This window comes from Haemorhous mexicanus, chromosome 7, assembly GCF_027477595.1.
Source record: "Haemorhous mexicanus isolate bHaeMex1 chromosome 7, bHaeMex1.pri, whole genome shotgun sequence".
In the NCBI taxonomy this organism is placed as follows: domain Eukaryota; kingdom Metazoa; phylum Chordata; class Aves; order Passeriformes; family Fringillidae; genus Haemorhous; species Haemorhous mexicanus.
The window spans coordinates 3,058,210-3,079,803 of record NC_082347.1 but is presented as its reverse complement, the minus strand read 5'-3'; the positions used below and the strand labels follow the sequence as shown (position 1 = coordinate 3,079,803).

Sequence of the window (21,594 nt, the reverse complement as noted above, 5' to 3'; positions counted from 1 at the left end):
AAATCAGACTTACTATTTAAACTTCTTTAACACATGATGCCCCTGAGGTAATGCAGAATTCACCAACTCCCCATCAGAATGTAATGCTAAGGCTACCCCAAAGATACTTCCATATCTGAGCAGCAAGCAGGCCATAGGTTTGTGTGTCTCATTTCAGAGCTCTACAGGTGATAACAACACACACTCCACTAAAGGACACCACCATGATCAATTACTCTCACAAACAAGAAATAACAGATGATGCCCTGTCCAGCTACTGACAAAATGCCTCTACAAGCAAGTCTTGATGAGTAACACAACAACTAGTGCCAAACCCCCCAACCAGCCCTCCCTGTAAGATTCTGCTCAGGTCCCATGTGAACTCAGTGCCCAACAGACCAAACAATACTTGCACCCTCTGCTTGTGCCAAAACTGGGATGACCCAAAAGACAGCTCTTCCAGGGTCCCAACATTCCTCAGCACAAAAGGATGTGTGGGTGAGAAGCACTGCAAGCTGCAGTGCCATGGGTAAGTCTGGATCCTGCTGCAGTGTCTGCAGCCACACACCCAGCCCCACGTGTCCCTCCAAGCCAGGACAGAGCTGGCAGCTCCTCAGAGATCCAAACCCACAACATAAGTGCTGTTTCAGAAAAACTGTTTGGAAAAGACCCCAAATATATTTAATCTAACATTCAAACAAGGTGTTTGGCTCATGGTCCAACAGTCAGGTATCACTGCCTCACCAAGAGGCAAGAAAGCACCAACCAGCTGATCAGCAGCAGTTTACTCTTCTGTCATTTATTCCTGCTGTCTACTCTGGTACGTGTAGAAATTCATGCAGGAATTCAGCAGAATCAAGGACTTGCACTGGACAGGACCAACACACAGGGATAAGGAGATAAGACATAGACAGGACAGGCAACAGGGAGACAGAGCACAAATGTGGAGAAGCAGCTGCTTCTGCCAAGTGCTATGTAGGAAACCATGCACTGGTTAGAACAGAGACAGATATAAGGGGGATGCTGTGGGAGCTATAGGTCACCTCCTGAATACAGCTACATTTTCTTCTTGGGGTTTTTTTTTTTAATTAAATACAGATACAGCAATACAACTAAGAATAAACTTCTATTTCTGACCACATGACATGCCTGACTACTGCAATAATGCAGACAGCAGCAACATGCTCTATGTTGGTGCCCAAGGCTGCAGTCTGAGCAGGGTGCCCAAGCAGGCTCCCAAAACAGAGAACAGCAGAGCCAAGCTGCAAGCTGGGGAATATTCCCCATCAATCTCACCACAGGAATAAAGCAGGTACCAGCACACTGCAGAACTCTGGACATGAAGGAGTCTCTCAGAGTACCACACTCCTACAGTGGCTCAGCTAAGGCACATTTTCTCTAAGTCTTAATGCACAGAAACAGACTGGGGACCTTTGTTAATGCAACACAGCCTGAATGTACAAGGGGCTTTGTTCTGCAAGAGAGCACCATTCACAGATGGCACTGAGGGACAGCACAGGACTTGGCAAAATTATGTAGACAAGTTTTACCACAGAAGCTGGTTTATACAGAAACTCAGAGGAACAAGAGGTTCTGCAAATCTGGAGAAAGGAACCTGACCTGGGGCATGACATTCAGGCTTTCCTGGAGGTATCCCACTCACTTTCAACTTCCCTGAGTATCACAACACCCACTCACCAACTGGAGCATCACAACAAGCTCATAGCATTTCACACTGGATCCTACTACAGCTGAAAAGTCTGCTCTAGCTGCTGTTGCTTTTATTTCCATATTTGTAGCCACAACAGCAAAGAACATTCTCCAAGCTGCAGCTTAGCTCTCAGTTTTATCCCCATTTAATCTACATTTATATCCTCCTTGCCATGTTCCTCAAATACCAGCCAACCTCCCCACCAGAAAAGCTCCTTACTGACTCTTTCCAGGAGGAATTAGCACATTATGGCCCCAAAGTCTTTATACCTTTGCTCTCTTCCTTTTCTCTCCTACATCACCACCAGAGCAGAGCCCTCCCACCCACCTTGTGCACCAGCTTCAGTGAGACTGCTTAGATCTACAGTATCAGACCCCAAAGGATACACTTACTACAAAATTAAAAACTGCAGGATACTAATTCTGACTGTAAAGGCTTCAAGTGGTGGCTCCCATGGAAATGAATTTACAGGATGACTACTTGGAAATGGGCTCTCTCAGCCACAAACTCAAACTGTTGTTTCCATCAACTCCTATATCTATCTTGCAAAAGCTACAAATAGGAGCAAGAAAAAACAGGGTGAAGGACACCCCATTCTCCTACACAGGCATCCAAGAAATTGATTTGTTAAGAAAGAAATAACTCCAAACATTACAGCACTTTTTCTGCCACAGAAGCAAATATAAACAAGCATCTTGCCTGGTCATTTTTGTTTTCTTTGGGTTTTGGGTTTGGTTTGTTTTTTACTGGTGTTTTGAATTACTCAATCATTTGTCATCGACATTGAAACCAAGCACTCAAAGAGACTCAGGCAGCTCTGGAAAATTTAGCACTCAATTAAGCCAGAAAAGAAAAATAATACAATCTGCAACAATATGTATTCCCTAAGAGAACTTTCCCCCAGGGTGCTTTAGCTCAAAAGCAGAGATGAAAGAAATTCAGTCTCTGAATTTACCCACCCTAGCTAATGTCTCTTGTGGTTCACTCATTTATGAAACCATCAGCACAACGTTAAGGAAGTGCTCTGGCCCTTCCCTGCAAATGGAGAATCATCAGAGTGCTCATAAGAGGGGTTCAGGGAGCAAATCAGCCATGTGCAACCTCCTTAGCAACAATCTGAAAGAGCAGCCAATTAATACCTATAAAAAATAGCAAATAATTCAAAGACCAGGCATGGTGCTTCACAAACTCAGCTGGCAGGGCAGCCATTTCATTTCAGCTGGAGAGACATTCTGTGTTTAGCAAGAGGCATGGGTCTGTATTTACAAAAGGCAGGTTTCCACCTTGGAAAGCAGTGCCTTCCAGAAGAACATTAACATGGTCAATCATCAACTGCACAGTAACTATAGAAACTCCTGGTACAGCTTTATGGCTGAAAAGGTTAGTTTGATTCTTGGGTGCATAAATAACAATATAATTAGGGAAAGAGTGGCTACTTTCAATCCTGCACTTGGCACTTCTGCACCTGCTGGCAGAATAAAGCATCCTGTTCTGGCATCCCCAATTCAGGCGAGACATTGATATGCTGGAGAGGGCCCCGAGGAGCACAAGAATGACAAAGGATTGAAACATCTTGAAGTGAAAGCCTCAAGTTCACTCTCCACTCACTCTCTCCAATTTACCAAAGAGAAAGAAAATTGAAAAGCCACAAACTCCTGCTCAGTCTATGTGGAAAAGAATGCTGATAACAGAGGGCTCCTTGTTCTAGTACACAAAAGTTTAACAAGACTCAATGACTTTAAGTTAAGGCTAGAGAAGTCTGGCCTTGAACTATGGTGCACTTTTTTGCAACAAGACAGAGAGAGCAAAGAATTTTTTAAGCATCTTGTTAGATGTTTGGATGCACTTTTCATCCATGGGCATTTTCTAATTCAAGTTCTTTCAGCTATCTTTTAAAAAAATTATGTTTAAGCCAAAGAAAAGGATACAGTCTTACATCCTCCCAGCATAAGAACAGCTGTTCATAATGGTCTTTCCTGGGTTTGCCACGTGTGAACCAAACAGAGACAATTTCTCTTCAGGTTCAGTGCAGTAAAGATCCAGACTGCTGAACTAACAACATAACTTTCCACAGTTCCTGTAATCCAACCAAGAAGATATTCAGCTCCTTAATTTAGGACCACAGTCTGTGCCCCACCACCTGTTGTACAACCAATTACATTATTTACAATTACTAGGTGTTGGTAGCAGCTCTCAGACCAGAACTGCTAAGGACACACAACACCATCCTAGCTTGGCTTTAAAGCTGATGAGGGGCCACAAGATAAAAAGGAGTAACTAATACTCTTTAGAAATAGAAAACTCAGTGACAGGAGCAGCTTAACTCAGATTTAAAAAAAAAATAAATAGTCATGCTGATCTCTTAAGGCACCAGGCTACGAGGCAGCACTACTCAGGATTTTTCATCTATGTTTTGCTTACTCTCATGAGGAAAAAAAGCCTAAAAAATGGCAAACTGTGTTTCCTTTTCTGCCTGAGAGCTTGCACACCTATGGTTTAAGTAAAGCTCAAGGCAGAATTTGCACTGTAACTTCCACTTGCTCTCTAGAGGAGCAGCAGCTTTCACTCCCAGGCTGGAATAACAGCAATGCAACAGTGGTGTTTGCACTGCAGAGCTCAGGCAGTGATCATCTCTCACAAAAGGGAATGCTCTGCAGTTATAAACACACAGCAGTTTCTCCTCTTATTCACAAGTCCAGCAAAGCCCTTATTTTAGGAAAATTAAATGTAGAGCCCCATTTTACTAGAAGGCACTGATTAAACTATAATGTAATACAGGCAGCATCAACAAAACACTGAGAAAGGAATTCAGTAAGACACAAACCACTCAATTGTAAGTCAGCTTCAAAAAATCCTAATATTCTAAAAGGCTTAATATTAGAGTTGTTAGGACAACAAGGACAGCCTTGTTGTCTATAGTCTATAAATTAATTTTACATAAATGAATGAAAAGGGATTATTGTTAGTTGATTAAATACTGTCTTCCTTTTTCTTTATATCATTTAAGTTTCATACATTTAGCATTTAAAAAGAAAGCATGAATTCTTCTTACCTCCCCAATGAAATCCTATAATTAAGAATTTATTTTAATACAAATCAGATCTCTTGGTCTCTAGAAAAGCAAGGCTCCTCCTAATGCCAGTGGGAAAGTTTGCTGTCATAGTATCAGTTAAATTAACTTTCCCATAATCAGTAACAGCAAACAAAACTCTTGGTATAACATGGCAGAAAGAAACAAAAAACCCACAAATGTTGAGTCTGCTGCCACTCAGGTAAGTTTAGGGTCTCTCAATGGTTTCTCCCACATCAATTGCTAAAGGCAATAAACAAACTTGCTTAGCAATGTGGTATCAGATCCTAAACAGGGAGCACCCATTTTCAAAGGATTTTTAGGTGTTACTGTCAATAAATGTATGGCCAGCAGCACACTGAGAACCAATGACTGGAACTGGCAGAGCCATCTCAAGTTAATTCAATGCCTGCATCACACACAGCAAGTACAAGTATGGAATAAAGCTCATTATGCAGTACTGAATGCAAACAATATCAACGAAGCAACATACCTGGAAGAGAAACCTGTGTTTATTTTGTGATACTTCATTAAGAACATCTAAACAACATATCAATCAATAGACCTACACAACTGACCTTCACCTCCACGTGCACATTTTCCTCCCTTTCCAAAAGCCATGCTACTTTTACTGGCTATTTCATGACATTTTTGATCACAAACACATTTTCTAGTTTTCTGAAGCTCCACTTCTAAATACAACAAATGGAAGGCCCAACACTAAAAGAGACCATGAGTCAAGATCTACAAATAAATCACAATTCAACACATGCAACCCCCTCCACAAAACCACTGTGATCATGAGGTTCAGCCTGGCCTCACTCAACACTTCCCAGCCCCCACCAATCCCTGAGGAGGGGCACTACCCTCACAACTGCTCTGCTACAGCAATGGAGGAGTTAAAACAGAAACCCTGCTCCTCCCTGTCCCCTCTCCAGGGCAGAGTGCCTTTCTTCCCTCAAGGTTTTGGGAACTGTGGGGCAAAGAGCAGCACAGAGAGGGAGAGGGAGCTGCACAGAATAAGGGAGCCCTCCAGGAACAGGGGCAAGGGCAGCACAGCATCTCTGCACACCTCAGGAAAGAATTCACAAGAGACAGGCTTCCACTCCACCAGAAACTGGGAAAATTAAGGATTAGAAAATAGATAAGATTAATAATTTACAGATCACCTACAAAGGCTTTCTTTGTTAGAGCTCTATTCAAAACCATCTACATACATGAGTAGTCCTGGCTGAACTGTACAAACAACCTGCAAGTGCTTCCTATGTTCATGAGTGCATTCATGTGGAAGTGCTGGGAAAGCTGCAGGGGCAAATGCCCTGGGCTAAATCACAGCCATAATCATGCCTGCTCACATCAAGTGGTTGCATGAGTCTACCAAAAGCAAAAAAAAATGTAAAGATTTAATCCCATTCAGCTTGAAAAAGGTGAAAAAGAGAACATTTCTTTCAAAAAATGTTGGAAAAATAATCCAGGTAACAGCTCAGTTAATTACCTTACTTTTAAAAATACAAGTACACTGGCTTGTGTAGGATGCTCTGATACCAAAAGTAAGGTCTACCTATCAAAAAAAACAGGAGCAAAAAAGACAGGGAGTAAAAAACAAGCAGAAACTTTCAACCAGTACTCAAAGCAATTTTAATTGGTATTTACTGAAGGAATATGCTCCAAGATGATAATGTCTGTTTAAAAAAAAATAACAACCAATAAATATGGTAAGTCCTTTCTGGACAGCATCCTTTCCAACTTGTATTGTACCATTCTTCCTTCTTTCCCCATAAAATTCCACTACAGTGCAATTCCATCCATTGACTTGCTCATATCTCAGTTTAAAGGGGAAAAAAGTAATAAAATTTAATTTCATCCAGCTAAGTATTTTGGCAGCTATTCTGCACTAAAAAAATACACCATAATTTAGAATAAATGTTCCAAATCAGTTCAAGCCTTGCTCACTCCAAGCATCATCATGAAATTTAGCACTTGTTTTCCTAAACCTTCCTAACACATGTATGACCTAGATCAAAAAAGTGTATTTTTAGTTTCTTTAAGTTGCAAAACTAAAACTGCATCATATAAAGGTCAACAGCAGGTCTGCCAAGCCAACTTTATGTTTTAAAGTTGGCTTTTTACAAGACTATGCTTTGTATATCTGGAAAAGAAAAATGAAGAGGGTGCTCAATCAGCTATTTGCAGCCTTGATGGAAATAAAACTTTCATGTTCCTAGTTTGATGGTTGTAAACAGCCCCAAAGCTGCAGATACTGAGTCATCTCTGGCTTTTGGCTTGCCTTCAGCTGAGGGGATGTTACAGAGGGTGAGCAGGCACTGTGGGAGCTCTGCTGATCACCACTGCAGAGTTTATGCACAGACTCAGCACAGACTGTGCAGGCAGCCACAAAATCACTCAGCACTGCACACGTCACTGGGGATTTCTCCCAGGCTCTTCCCTGTTCTTCCCCTCCCTCTCTTTCTCCTTCCTTTTTGTTTTGTTGCTGCAGCCATCCCAAAGGCAGCCCTGGCTCCCCAGAACTCCCAGGAAAGCCCATGGATTGTGCCTCCTGATCCTGGGGAGGTTTCCTCACCGCTGCCTGCACGTGCTGGGTGGAGATTTCCCTGGCAACACCAGGCCATGTGCAACTGCCCCACTCCTCTAAGCTCTGTGGTGATAATGACCTTGGAAATGACTGCAAGCATTTCACTGCACTGCCCTGCCCAAATTCAGCCACGACACCAATCAGTGGCTAAAAAGAATGATGTTAAGTGAAGCAGGGTGTATAATGTGACTTTAGAAATGCAGGCAAATTAATTTTTAAGTATGAATCCCTTCTATATAGATTTTCCATTACCAGAAATAAAATTAAAGAAGTGTCTGCTTAACTGGGAAAAGAACACAATATAAACCCCAAGAACACAATATAAAACTAAGTATATTCCTTCCCTTGTATCCATTACTGTGAGCTTACAAAGCTTTCTTTCTTTAATGAGCACTTGCCTGCTAGAAGTGATGAATATTTCAGATGCTCTTTCAAAATAAACATGGAGAATCTAATGCAGTATTTATGGCACAGATGAATTTCCTAAATGAGTCTCCCAATAACCAGAAAGGAGCATTAAGACATGAGTATAGAAAACTATAAATAGGGCACAAAAAGTACAGTGTAATAGTGTGCATCACTTTTAGTCTGGTTTGTATCTGTCCAGCCCATTTGCAACTGGAAAGCACTGCTTATTTTCCCCTGTACAGAATTTGTGAATGGCTTGGTCCTCAGCAGCACAGTAAGAAAATGAACCCTCTAAGTAAATAAATGTGGATCTATCAAAACTTAGGAGCGTTAGGAAAAAATCCAAAGCTCCATGTTCTAGTGGAAGAAAGTACTACAAATCCTCCTTTAAGGAGCCTAAGAATACTACTTGAAGAAAATACAAATTAAGAAGGACATATCCTGTTTGAATTTTGAAAATGTCACTGGTCAGATGCCCTCAGCCACCACCAATCATAAAATCAAACACTGAAGTCATAATTCAACAGACAGAACAACATCACTTTACATGGTGTCCCACCAACAGCAGAAACCAGGGCAGAACCATGTAACACAATGCCACATTTCTAAAAGATGCCCTAGCAAAGAAGTCTGCAAAGAATGCAGCTTTTTTTGAAGTTTACTGCAGCTGACAGAGCTGCAGTGTAATTCAGTAATTCAGATGCCCAGCCTCCCTTCTCCCATCCAAAACCAAAGGCTAACCCCACCAACCCCAATGCAGCATTCCATGAGATGCCTCCAGAGGTACTGTGCCTTCTTTGGTGGATGCAATGAGACAAACTCTTAGGAAACAGACTCCAGCACTACAAAACAAATATAAATACTAGAAAACACAAAACCAGTACCTAAAACCAAAGAGGAAATATCACAGAATCAGTTCAGCAAAGAAAAAGTCAAACCATAAACAATCCAGGTCCAACGACTGACATGGATACCACACACACACACAGAACCAGACAAGCCTTTCCATTCAGGAGTCAAGGGTGGAAAAAACCTCTTCAGAAGGCTTTTTGGAAAGGACAGGAATGACAGGCTCCTATTACATAGCAACCTGCTGGGCCATCAAATCACAAACAGTGGCAAAATGCACTCAAGAGGAAAATCTCAAGACCAACCATGAGCCACGACTGCAGACAGACACCCATCTGTCTGTGACCAAAAAACCACATTTTCCACTCCTTGCCAGAACAGGCATCCCACCAATTACACATTATAAACTGACTCCTTTACAAACACTCCTTATTTTGCATGCTACTGTCAACAGCACAAAAGACAGAATGAGCAAACACTTCTAGTTTTAGCTACACCCATGTGGTATATTACAAAGAGCAGCAGTATTAAAATGAATAATGAAAATCATACCCAGAACAACAAAAATACAAATATTTCAATGGCTTATTTTAATGCAGAAAAAGCACACTAGCAGTTGCCAGTGTTGTAAAACCACAATTAGTTTGCACAACTACTCCACATGAAAAGACAGACACCCTTCAGGCAGGACAGGTTATCTGCTCCTTACTTAAACTTAACTTTGGTTTGTCTTACCAAAGTTTCTGTAACTGTAACAATGACAACACAGCTGTTAAGAAACTGGGATGTTTTCAAGTAAAATGACAGTACAGACCAGTCAGCATTTATAAATACTATATCCAATACCTTCTGAAATTTTAGTGTACTGAAACAATACTAAAATATCTTATTATATTTAGCTAGAATAGTTCAACAAAGTAAGTTTAACAACATACTTTTTCTTTACATTTCCACTAGCTTCATCTTACCTATACCATCCATCTTACTTGCCCCATTCATCCTCCAACTTGTTAGTTTGCAACAACAGAATTAATGACTTATTTCTATTCAAAACATTCTAAAGATTAACTGAGAGAAGCAATATCAATATACTACCTGTTACTTTAAAAAATCCCAAACAACACAAAACATTAGCCATGAGTGCAGCAAGTCTGTATTTCGGTATAAAAACGAAGATATTTGCATTTTAAAGACCAATCTTTTGTGATCATGAAAGATAGCCATTTTAAAAGTGTGGAAGGAATATGTTACCACTGAAACTGAAGGTTGTTGTAAATTTACAGGATTTTCAGTTTCAGCTGAGGTATTCTAAAGTTTAAAGAAAGAGAGGATATCAGAACTTCAGTAAAGTAAGTACAAAAATTCCACTTTTGTTAACTTGGCTTGCAGTTTAACGCTGACAACCCCCGTGAAATTTCAGATGCCATAAAACCTGTATGCTAAAAACATTTCACTGTTACGTTTGAAAGTATGAAACTAGGAACAGAACAAATTAAAGGGAACGTTCAATGCAAGGGAAAGCAAACTTTCGGTCTGCAGACTTGTGCAGGGAGGTTCAAATATGTCCACAACACGCTGGAGAGAAAGAGGAAAGAAAGGACATGTTCTGTGCTTTTAAAATTAGCTAATCTGCTTAATAGCTGGAAAGCGCCGCTACCCAGCGTTTAACCCTTTGCCTTCCTGGGCCGTATGACAAGAAAATGCTGCTCAAAACGGGAGGGGATAAATATCAAAGCAATCATCGGTTACCTTTAAAACTCTTTGCTTCCTCCTCTGAGGCCTTTTGTTTTCTGTTAGGACCTAAAAAAACATCAAATTGCAGAATATAAGTTGTGGTCACAAAGGCAGGCAGACACCTCCGATTTTTATTATGGAACAGCGATATTTCTGCAATACCCCGAGTGCTTTACACGCGGCCCTTCCACGGGCCGGCGGCGGCTCCCGGCGGCCCGTCCGCCGCCCCCGCGGCGCCCCTCACATCGCGGGCGCCCCGCGTTCCCCCTCACGGCGGCGGCGCCCCTGCCCCGCCATCTTTGCTTCCTGCCGCAGCGGCGGCCGCGCGGGCGCGCGCCGCGTGCGGCCCCGCGGGAGCGCGCAGCGCCTCGCAGCGCCCCCCGGCGGCCGCCCGCCCGAACAAAGGGGCTCCGGCACGGACCCGCCGCGCCCGCCGAGCCGCCGCCGCCCCGAGCCCCGGGCACGGCCCGGGCGGTGCGGGCCGCCCGCCACCGCCACCGGGGCCGGGGTCGATGGGCTCGGCGGAGGCCGCGATGACAACGGGGTCAGGCGAGGACACGGGGCCCGCGCACCCGCACGCGTGCGCACAGCGCCGCGCACCGGGCCGCACAGCCCCGACCCTGTCCTGAGCGGCGCTGGGCGGGCACCGCCGGCACCGGCGGGGCTCCGCGGCCGGATCGTCCTGCAGAGGGTGGAAATCGCCGCTCCCCGGTGGAGGCCGCAGCCACAGGGCTCTCCCCGGCTGCAGCAGCCCCTCCAAATCCCAGCCCGGGGCCAGGAGCCCAGCACCGCACTCAGCAGCCCGCGGCCCTGGTCCAAGAGACTCCTCCGGCTTCACCCAAGAGAACGAACTACTGCCAACCGAGTGCCATGGGAACCGGCCACCATATAAACATCAGGCGCGATTGTTTTCCCCCAACTCCACCTGCTCTACGCGTTCGAAAGGAGGACGGAGGGCTCACAGCGAGCCCGCAGGGATCCCACGGACATTCCCTAACCAGGGACAGCAAACCAACCACAGCGGATCTCACACTGCAGGCACCCGGGCATGCCCTGAACCAACTCGCAGCTGACATCTAAACCAGAACGCTGGCCGTGGATTTATTTAAAGATAAAAGCCAGTAAGAACACCTTCTCATCAGCTACAAACTGCAATCTGTTTTCTTACCTAATGCTACACGGTAATAAAATCACTGTCCACTTATTGGTCCAAATCAGTTAAATAGCAGAAATGCTCAGAAGTGGACACACAGCTCATTCCCCAGTGTAGCAATTCAATCAAAGCTGTCACCCATTTTTTGTTGTCTGATGCTACCTTGTATCTAAGCTCTTCATTTGCTGCATCAGAATGGTGTATTGAATAGGATTTAGGATATGGCAAAATCAAAATACTGATTTGTATTCTTTCCCCCGAATACCCCATGTCTGCAAGGGTCATTTTTGCACATTAAGAATGAGAGTGGAAATCACACAGACTTAGTGATCTGATTCTTCTTGGTAGTTTTGGCTACTTAGATGCTTTTCAGTACAGGGAGAAAAAAGGAACTATTTTGTTTGCTTAGAAACCCAAGACCCCATATTGTGATTTAGTCCCCAGACTGGTGCATGCACTGGACAGCAGTTTCAGGTTTCCTTGTAACCTCATGTTAGAGGTCCTCAGACACAAGGAAGGAAAAGAAACCTCTTCAAATAATTTCCCCATAAAAGCTTTCAGAACCTACAGAGAAAATAAGGAGCAGTGAAGAGGCAACTTGTTAAATACAGCCTCTGAAAATAACTAGAGCACAAACTAATCCACCTCACTGTAATTTAGCCTGCATTATGGTCCACACCCAGGAACACAGAAATGGCAAAGTGCTGTGAGCTGTAATTATTTTACACTCCCACAGAGTATGAGTGTCTGTGAAAAATACAAGAAAACTGCACAACTCCAACTCCCTGCCCTGCATCCGTGGGGTAGGGAAGGCTGCATGCAGCTCTGCTCATCACACACAGTCCCAAACTCCTCCAGCTCTGTGCTATCCCCTTACAAAACTCTCAAGTATCCTACTCACGAGTGTTTTTATGTGCACTCACTTTAAAATTCAACTGGCTTAAATATTGCTGGAGTCTATTGCAAAATAAATACCACAAAGTCTAAATTTCTTGATTATAGCTGGGCCTGGCTAGAACACAAGAATTCCATTTTGCCTTTTTTTTTTTTCTTTTTTTTCAGATTTCAGCACTTGATTTTGTTCCAAAGCAGAGCAAAACTTTCAGAATTCAGGAGGAGACAGATGGGATGTGGGAGACTAAAGTTCAAGCCCCTGGTCTGCATCAGACAAAAATCCCTTACTGCCAACATGTTCTAATAATTCTCATCCCCTTTTTAAGTTTTAAACAGAAATTTCATTTCAAGCCTGGAGAAGCTTCCCCCAAAAACAGTTGCATTAAGACAGATAGTAGCTGTGAAAAGTTCCTGTTCATTCAGCATTTTCCATTCAAGGAATGGCTTACTGGAAAGCTCCCAACCAACTTGAATAGCAGCATCCTTTTTCAATATGTTTGGGTTTTTCAGCAGTGTGTTAAAAACCCACAGACAAGCAGGCCCTTATTGTTATTTAATATTTCATGTTACTCGGGTTACAGCAATTAAATGTCTCAAGACACCTTGGGCAACCCAAGTGAACTAACACTCAGTGATCTAATTTTTTTGGCCAGTTTGTTGACTACAGGTCCCCCTAAATCTAGCTATTTAGTTCTAACAGGAATTAAAGCTCTCCCCAGCAGATGGTTTCAACCCAAGAGGGCTCCCTGCCTAGGTAGGACTCTAAATTTGGGCACCTTGCCTTGACAAGCCCTGCAAAATGATGCCTCAGGTTTTAGCTCTTATATTTTTCAGATTCTGTACTGCTTTAGTGTAGTTCTGGGCTTCATATTAGGGGATAGTTAAGCTCTCTTCACAGAGTAGGTAAACAAAACAATTCCTTCTCTAGCTGGGGACCAAGGACAACAGATTCAGATCTCAGGCCCAAGAGCATAAACAACGTGGGCTGAAGAGAGAAAAACAAGAAGGATGGGACTGCATGGGGTAAGGCTGGAATTGGACCATTAACTCCAAGATGCAAATGGAGCAGAACTTACACAAGTGTGAAACCCCGTGACCTGCTGTCCATTTTGTGGCCATTTGGGTTGTGCTGCCCAAAGTAGATCTATTTGAGGCCTCTTAATAAACCCCTACTTTATTCTTCAGCTCCATCTAGTCTCTGCTCTAGGTCAGCCTTCACAAGGCATCAAGAAAGCAGCCCTGGAGATGAGGGCTCCCACACTGCCAGCTCAGCAGCAGCCCTGTAGGTTGACAGCCCTTTGGGAGCTGTGGGGTCACAAAGCCCTACAAGTCCAGCCCAGAAATGGAGCTCCCAGCCGTGGCCAGGGCAGCGCTCCCCGAGGAGAGACCCGGCGCGCTGGGGCCCATCAGCCGCGGCAGGGCCCGAGCCCAACGGAGCCCGTGGAGCCAGCACCAGCTCTGTCTGCAGCACCTGTCCTGCCAAAACAGCAATCTTTGGCCATGGAGAAAAGAAAATAAACCATGAGCCACCTTTTCTGTCCACATGCTACTTCTGAAGCTTACGAAATCCTCGCCTCACACTGCAACTCATAAAGACAGCCCTGACAGCACGCAATGCAACGGCAGCAAAGCAGACCACTTCTTGGAATTAAATCTGCTTTTTGGAACAAAATAGCTGGAAAATAGCCCTCAGTAACTGCAGTACTGCTTTAGAAGACAGCAGTCTTTAAAGACAAGACAAAAATGTGGCAGCATCATAATCCTGTGTGGGTAAGCATCTCAAAGTCTTCACAGTGAAGTATTCCTGCATTATTCATTCTGAGAGGGACAGTAACCCAAGATAAAGCCTTTTTCCTCTTATGAAAGCTTCCTTACATTTTATTTACTGGGCTGCTCTTTCAAAAAATTCAATAAGCAAGAAAATGTTTTCCCTTATAAATTTTTTGGATTCTTCATTACCAGCTCCAAACCAAACAGGCACAATGTGAATTCCTCAGGAAGAGGGGCATCATGTGCAACAATATTGCTCCACACAGGGGCTGGGAACCAGAGCCCACAATGCCTTATATCCAGACTTTGATGATGTCACATCCCTGCAAAACCCATTACGTTCAGGAAGGTACAATATCACTTAATGCTTAAATGGTATTTTTCAAGTCCAATATAGTTTTCAAATCTTTATCTGGATTATGTGTGAATTAATGGAAATAACAGTAACCTAACTGTAGCCAGTTCCAAACATGCAACTGATATTCTCCAAGGGCTGAGTGCTTGTGCACACATGGGCAAGGGTGCTGGAATATGCACTTCAGTTTACATTCATGGCTTCCACCAGCCAGGCCTTACTCCCTGCAACTGCAAATCCACCTAAAGTGGATTTCTTAAGGAAAACCACCACTTTTTCTTTCCTAAGCAGCAGGTATGGACTGCCAACCCCCACAGTGGCTATAAAGCTATTTAATGCACACAGCTCTCACTGACTTCACTGGGACTTCTGCATTTTTTAGTTAGAATGGGGATAGAAAATTCCTTTAAGGCAAAACACCAACATTTAAACGATGCTCCTGGCTCTATCCCTCTACACCCTCCTCCCAGTGAATCACCTCCAAAAAATGCTTACATTCCACCGACATGAGAGAAAGAAGCATGACTCTTCTGAACAAGGAACACACTTAAGCCAATCTCATTTCTTTTAATTATTTATGTTCACTTTCCATACCATGGACAGAGACCATGGGTTTTGGGTTTTCCTCAGCTGCTCTGTATTTGAAACACATTACTGCCACAGAAGTCCCAGTACTACCAGTCTGGTAAAACAATGGAATTCCCTGCAATCTTATCTAAAGGATAGCTGCTAAACTGAGTGATAGCATGCCCATCCCCCAACACCTTGAAAGAGCCAATGAAATACTTTCTCATTTCCTCAGAGCACAGTTTCTAGAGACTGAAAATGAAGCAAGGCCTCTTTCTAGGAATATCTGAAAAGTTATTTTATAAGAAAATACCTGACATGTTCTTAAATGTCAGGAATACTTCATTTCCCCCATGCAGCACCCTGACATTTCATACAAAATTGAAGAAGAAATGAAGGAGGCTTCTGGTGCAGCTCTGAATGTATCATACAGAATGTGGCCACTCTAATGAAATAAAAGCACACCAAAATAAAAGCTGCCAAGGAAAAGAATAAAAACAAGGAATCTCTCATAAAGAAAATAAAAGGAGTGCCCAGAGAGGACAAAGGTGAAGAGGCAAAGCTAATCTGCAAGGAGTAGGGTCAGGCTGAGCAACAAGAAAAGTAGTATGTTTAGACTGGAAAACAAAGGTTGACAGAAAAGCTGGAGTGCTTCCTTTCACTGACCCTGGCAAAACCCTTTCTAAAACACGGCCTTTAGATCACTTCCTACCTCAACTCCTCTCCCATGAACTTCTCTGCAATCCCACAGACTAATATACAAAAAGAACAGTGTCACTACTCTTTTGCTGTAAAAGGTCAGGATAAGTCTCTACCACCTTTATTGTTTTAATATCTATCTTAAGTCACATTACAGCTGTCCCTCTCCTCGCTTGTTTTTTAAGAGCATTAAGGAGCAGCTGAAACAGAAAGAGGTTCCTGAATGAATTCTGAGCCAAACTGTTTAAGCCCACTTCCCTAAACATCATACCTTAAAATATACTCCCCCCACAAAGGGGAATACACCATATCCCCTCACTGCTCCAGGACTCTGCTTTCTGCTTGCCTACCTGAAAACCAGAATGGACTTCTCTGCCAAGCCTGGTAAGCACAGGACAGAGCAGTGCAAGCAGGAGCTCTCCTGAGACCTCTGCAGCTGACAGGAATTCCTACCTGCTGTATGAACACACCATTTTCATCAACGTGCTCTGGAGAAAGGTTTTGCAGGTGCCTTCTCCCCAGTGTGAACTGCTCCTCTCAGAGCACATGCTGGTGTGCAGAGACTTGAACCTCAGTTTCCCACATCCCAAGGCAAATGTGATTTAACTACCAAGACAGCCTCTCCCCCCTCTGTGGTTCAGGTACTACTGGATCCTATGAAGAGAGCACTCCCAGCAGGACCCAGCACTGCAGAGTCTCACTGCAGCTCAGAGGTCAGGGAATTCAGTTGGGATGTGGGAAATCTACCTTCAACTCCCTACTTACCTGATTTAAAGCCTGATCTTGAAACTGAAATCCCTCAGAAGGTCAGTGTTGTTATCACATGGGCATACAGACTGTCTTTTCCCCTCCTCTTTGTTCCAAAAGTTATGACCTGGGTTATAAAAGGCTGATGGGTCCGAAAAATGAGTAAGAAACACAGAAAAAGAAAGCATGTATGGGGAATGTGGTAAAAGACAAAGGGAGAGAGGAAAGAGAAGTGAAATGAGAGAAACAGAAGAATAGACAATTAGAAAGGCAGAGAGATGCGAAAGGGGAAAATGCAGCTACAACTTGGTCCTGAAGTTTATAAATTGATTTCCACCAAATCTGTCATCACAAGCAAAGTACTTTAAATGAACCAAAGAGCAGAAAACATGTCTTCCTTAGTTTTTAGCCTTCAGTATTTTAAAATACCAACACCTTGTAATGCACAGTCTCCTGTGAATTACCCTCAATCTCCCTCCTCCCCACGTTCTGTGGCTAAATCTTCCTCATTTCTTTATGCACTCCAATTAATCCATTCTTCTGGCCAACATACCAACATCTGGGACACAGAGTTAAACCCCTATTTACCTTTGATTTTACACATTTATATAACAGGAACAAGACTAACTCCAGCTCACTCTAACCTACAGTTGTGTAGATGACAAGAGGAAGTTAGTGTACAACCTGTTAGCACCAACAGTAACCCTGAACTCTCTCAAGCTGTAATGTGGCCAGCACTTCCCTTGTAGAAGACGCACCTCAAGCCTCAAAAGAGTGACTTAATTTGCAACTTTTTTGTCTTACCTCAAAAGGTAGCATGATTGGTGGCGGTGGCTTTTTCAGTTCTTCACATTTTCTCTTTTTACATATCCGGTGACTGGTTTTGCGCTTCCTGCAGCAGCTGCACTCCTCACAGTTGGTTTTCCGCAGACAGGGCTCACACACTCCACAACGCCTTCGTTTCTTTTTCTCCAGCATAGGGAGCAGAGATGAATATGGGAGAGGGTAATCACCAGCTGGATTTTTAAGAGAGTATGGCCCTGAGGCCTCAACTGCTACAGCGCTGTTGCTCAGGTTGTCCTGAACCAAATTCAAGCTTACTCCGACACTTCCCAGCTGTGATGAATAATCATTATGCTGCAGTCTTGAGTCAGCTGGCAAATCTGCATTTATGGCTTTTTCTGAGGCAAGAGCAGAGATTTCCATGCTTGAAGGCAACTCTGAAACAAAACCTGCAGAGAATTGTCCAGAGCTTTCAGAAGAGATTTTATCAACTGTGCTTTTTCCTAAATCTGAAGATAAAGCGGGGACATACCCTGAATTCAAAATTAATGTCTCTGCATCAATACATTTAACAAGCTGTTCAATGTCCTCTACTTCAATATTGTTTAAAGAGGTATTGGAGACTGGTTCACATACTCTAAATATGTTCTTTGTGTCAAATTCTGAATTCTCTTTTGTAAAGCTCAAATCTGAATTTGAATCAAGTTCTCTGTGAATGGGTACAAAATCCACAACCAGTTTCAAGGGGTATTCTGCAAGTGAGCTTGCACCTTCAAAATGTAAAAGCAAATTTGATTCAGAGGCAGCTACAGAACTGGAATTTGAACCAATGTCTTTATTCTCAGATTCCAAACCCCAGCCTGCCTTCAAGTAGGAATCTGCCAGTGACCTTGCATCTTCTAATAAACGTTCTTGTGAATTAAACTCAGAGGTAACTAGAGATGCAGAATCCAGGTCTTGTTCTTCCCTAGGTAGCACCATGTCCAACCCTGCTCCAATGTGGAATTTGGCAAGTGTGACTGACTCTATCAGTACTGCTGAGCTGAGGCCTGAGGTATCAACAGAGCTGGAGTCAGGTTCTGTACTGTTAGGCACCACATTGAAGGGAGCCTCTGCATGCACCTTCGAGTTTGATTCAGAGGCAATTCCAGAGTCAGAAGGAGAAGATGGGAGCACCGGCGCAGCATCTTCAACAAATGCTTCAGCCAAACTACCTGGATCTAGATCACTGAGTATCTGCTCACAAGGCAGGTCTTCATGCTTAGATTTCACCTCTGAAGCTTCTGCACCATCATCAGTTACCTGGCTGTTTGGAATGGAGTCATCTGGTTCAGATATTTCTGCCTCCCCGTCCTGGCTGGCACGTGGAATAACAGGCTCTTCACCTGCACCGCACAGCCAGCCTCCTACAGGCAGAGCAGCTAACTCACTTTGAGCTACATCTTGTTCCAAAGCTATTTCACCTGCTTCATCCTTTTTCTCTTCTACTACTGCCAGGGCTTCTTGTTCATGTTTTTCCTTTGTTTCTAGCCTTTTTTGTGCTGCAGCTTTCCTGGGCTTTGCAATTACTGGAGTTTGGGACAATCTTCTGGAGAAGGATCGGTTCCGGAGAGCCATTGTGAAGCCGTTGATGCTGAAAGAATCCTGGTTGTGGAAGAGGATATTGTCAGCTTTCTCCAAACTCACCCAAGACGCTCCAGACAAGGTTACATTGCTCCTGAGAAGTCTACCTGAAGAGCTCATGATTGGTTTCTTTTCTTGCTGTTTTTTCTTAACATCTTTTTCTTGCACTGCCTTTTTACCTTTTCCAGAACTAACAGCTTTTGTGGAAGCCTTTGTGGTTTTCTTTCTCACTTGGCTAGATTTCTTTTTGCTCTGGTTAGTTTTCCTTTTGCCTAACTCTTCTTTTTTGGCTGATCTGGAAGGCCTCGCATGGTGAGCCATGTCTGCGGAGCAGGAGCAATGTTAAGAGGAGAGATGGAAAAAAATCATGAGCTCTTGAGAGACCTCTTCAGTAGAAAACAGCACACTCCCATTGCTGCCTTCTGTGCTCATACAATGTCAACTCTGAAACAGAAAAAGATACAAAACAGCATTAATATACTTCTAATTTTAAAAGGTGCACATATATTCAGCTGACCATTTTTAATATTTAAAAATAGAGGTAGAATCAGAAATAGCAGTACTGGCTGTTATGTTCAACTAGCACAAATGCTTTTAGAATATTAGTATACTACAAAATAAAAACCTTGCCCAAAGGCCTGTAACACAAACAAAAGAGCAAACTGCACTCAAATGACCAGGCAACATCACATATTTACTATTTTATGTCAGTACTAAAAAGTTTGAGTTTTCTCAATTTTATTAACAGTTCATTAACCAATACACTTCCCCTGAGTGACGAGAAGCTAATATTTATCAATGTAAGGACATTCAGGAACAAAAGAACAAAGCTGAGTTTATTTCTTGTGCATTCTCAATATATCATCACAGGGCATCTATCTTTCTTTCACCACCCACTGGTAGCCCACAGTGGTAAATTTCCATATAAAATGGGATAAGCAACTAGCTTCCCAAAGAGATCAATCTGTGATTTTTACAGGGGAACTGAACTAGGGAAGAATGGTCTTTCCCAGTGTTATCTTCCAGAATACCTTCACAGCACAATGTGTTACATTCCAGCCCTTAATTCCATACTGTACCTATTCATGTTTTATGCAAGGCAGATGTCTCTGCTTCATCACTAAGACTTAATTTACCTTCAAAAAACCACCACACATCTGTCCCAAGCTTTTGTCCCTAGCCACAACTGCAATGCACAGGTCCCCCAACTCCCCAAACAAACTGAATCATCTCATAAGATACAACCAATTTCTCATGCTCCAAACCAATTTCCTTCAAGGTGGGTTTTTTTAAAGTAAAGAAATTCTCACAAGTACATCTTTTTAAGCACATAGTGCTATTTAAGTACCTACAGAAGGCTTTGAATGCTTTATTTAGCTCTATGAATAGATCACATGGGTAAGACAAGGGCCCTTAAAATGGGCCAGAGGCTCTATAGTCTCCAGCAGGAAAGTACCTTCCCTTCACCATCATTCCTTATGCCTCCTCCAGACCTTCTGCACCTCTCATTGATGGGAAGAGACCAAGAAAAGGAAGAACAAGAAGTATGGGGATGATGTCTAAAATCCTGACCTCAAATGGAAGTAAAAGAAAGAGCATTTGGCTTCTAAAGGAAATAGAAAAGGAAAGAAGAGTGCAACCAGGTTCCTGACATCACCACTCCCTCCTGTGACCTCAATCCCCACCTTGAAGCCAACAGGGTGATCTCAGGGGGGCTGCCCTTCCTCACAGCCTGCTCTGAGCTCTGCTGAAGGTGGGCAGAGTTTTGCTAATGCAGCCCAAAGAGCACTGCCCCCAGCACAGCCAACTCACACGGCCTGTGTGGGGCCACCAGCTCGCTGCCCCCCATGCAGCACGCTGGCAGCCAGCCTGCTTCTGGCCAGCTGTTTGTCACAGCCCTGGCCAGGCTGCCCAGTGGCCACAGCACCCACCAAAGCTAACAGTAACTCCCCAAACTCTTTCTGAGTAGCTTATTTAAAGCATTTTGAAGCCTGTCTCTTATTTATTCAGCTGGAGCAAGCCAACTGATCCTCTGTACTACACATACAGACCAAGTATCTTATCTAAACACGATGGGATTATCTTGTATCACATCTTCATATTGCATATCAGATGAACACAATTACTGAGACAGCAGGCTTCTCAGCACTTAGAGCCAGCAGCACTGCACAAGACAGGGCTAAACACACTTCTCAGGTCAGCACAGAGAACAGTGCCCACCAAACACACAATGAACAAGCTGAATCAATAGCATCCTCCTCCACAGCAACACTTCCAACCTGGAGGGACTAAACAGACACGTGCAGCTGTTTACAGTCGTGGGTGAAGCTTCAAAGGTCGCACAAGAGACCTGAACAGCTCCCACAGAAGCTCTCTAGAAAAGCTGGGTCAGACAGTGAAATAGTAAAACAAATACAACACTGAAAGGAAGGTAACCCGAGCGCTCTCCTCCCCCTAGCCTTCTCTGGAGGCACATGGGGGAAGGGGGACATGGCCATTAGGAGTCACTCCATGAATCAAAAAGGGCATCACACCAGCAGGCCCATGAAATAGTTGTTGGCAGCTTGCAAAAAGCCTCCCCAGTTTCTTGGGGTTGTGGCAGAGACTGGGATCCTCATTCCAAAGGATGGCCTGGAGAGCTGCAAAACCAGCTGGAAAC

General features: G+C 43.5%; 1 protein-coding gene and 1 long non-coding RNA gene across 2 annotated transcripts in view; one reads left to right on the top strand and one right to left on the bottom strand.

The window, feature by feature from the left end:
• Nucleotides 1-19,347, bottom strand: part of TET1 (tet methylcytosine dioxygenase 1) — a 64,865-nt gene extending 45,518 nt beyond the window's left edge. Inside the window, exons 1-2 of the mRNA XM_059850851.1 lie at nucleotides 17,334-19,347; nucleotides 10,360-10,410 (exon numbers count right to left, since the gene is read on the bottom strand). Of these exons, the coding sequence (XP_059706834.1) occupies nucleotides 10,360-10,410; nucleotides 17,334-19,256 (1,974 nt within the window). The 5' untranslated portion in view covers nucleotides 19,257-19,347. The remainder of the gene's footprint in view (nucleotides 1-10,359; nucleotides 10,411-17,333) is intronic.
• LOC132329628 (uncharacterized) lies at nucleotides 10,808-14,570 on the top strand. The gene is made up of 2 exons (XR_009487113.1): nucleotides 10,808-11,465; nucleotides 12,560-14,570. It is a non-coding gene; the product is annotated as an uncharacterized LOC132329628 (long non-coding RNA).
• Nucleotides 19,348-21,594: the final 2,247 nt, after the last annotated feature.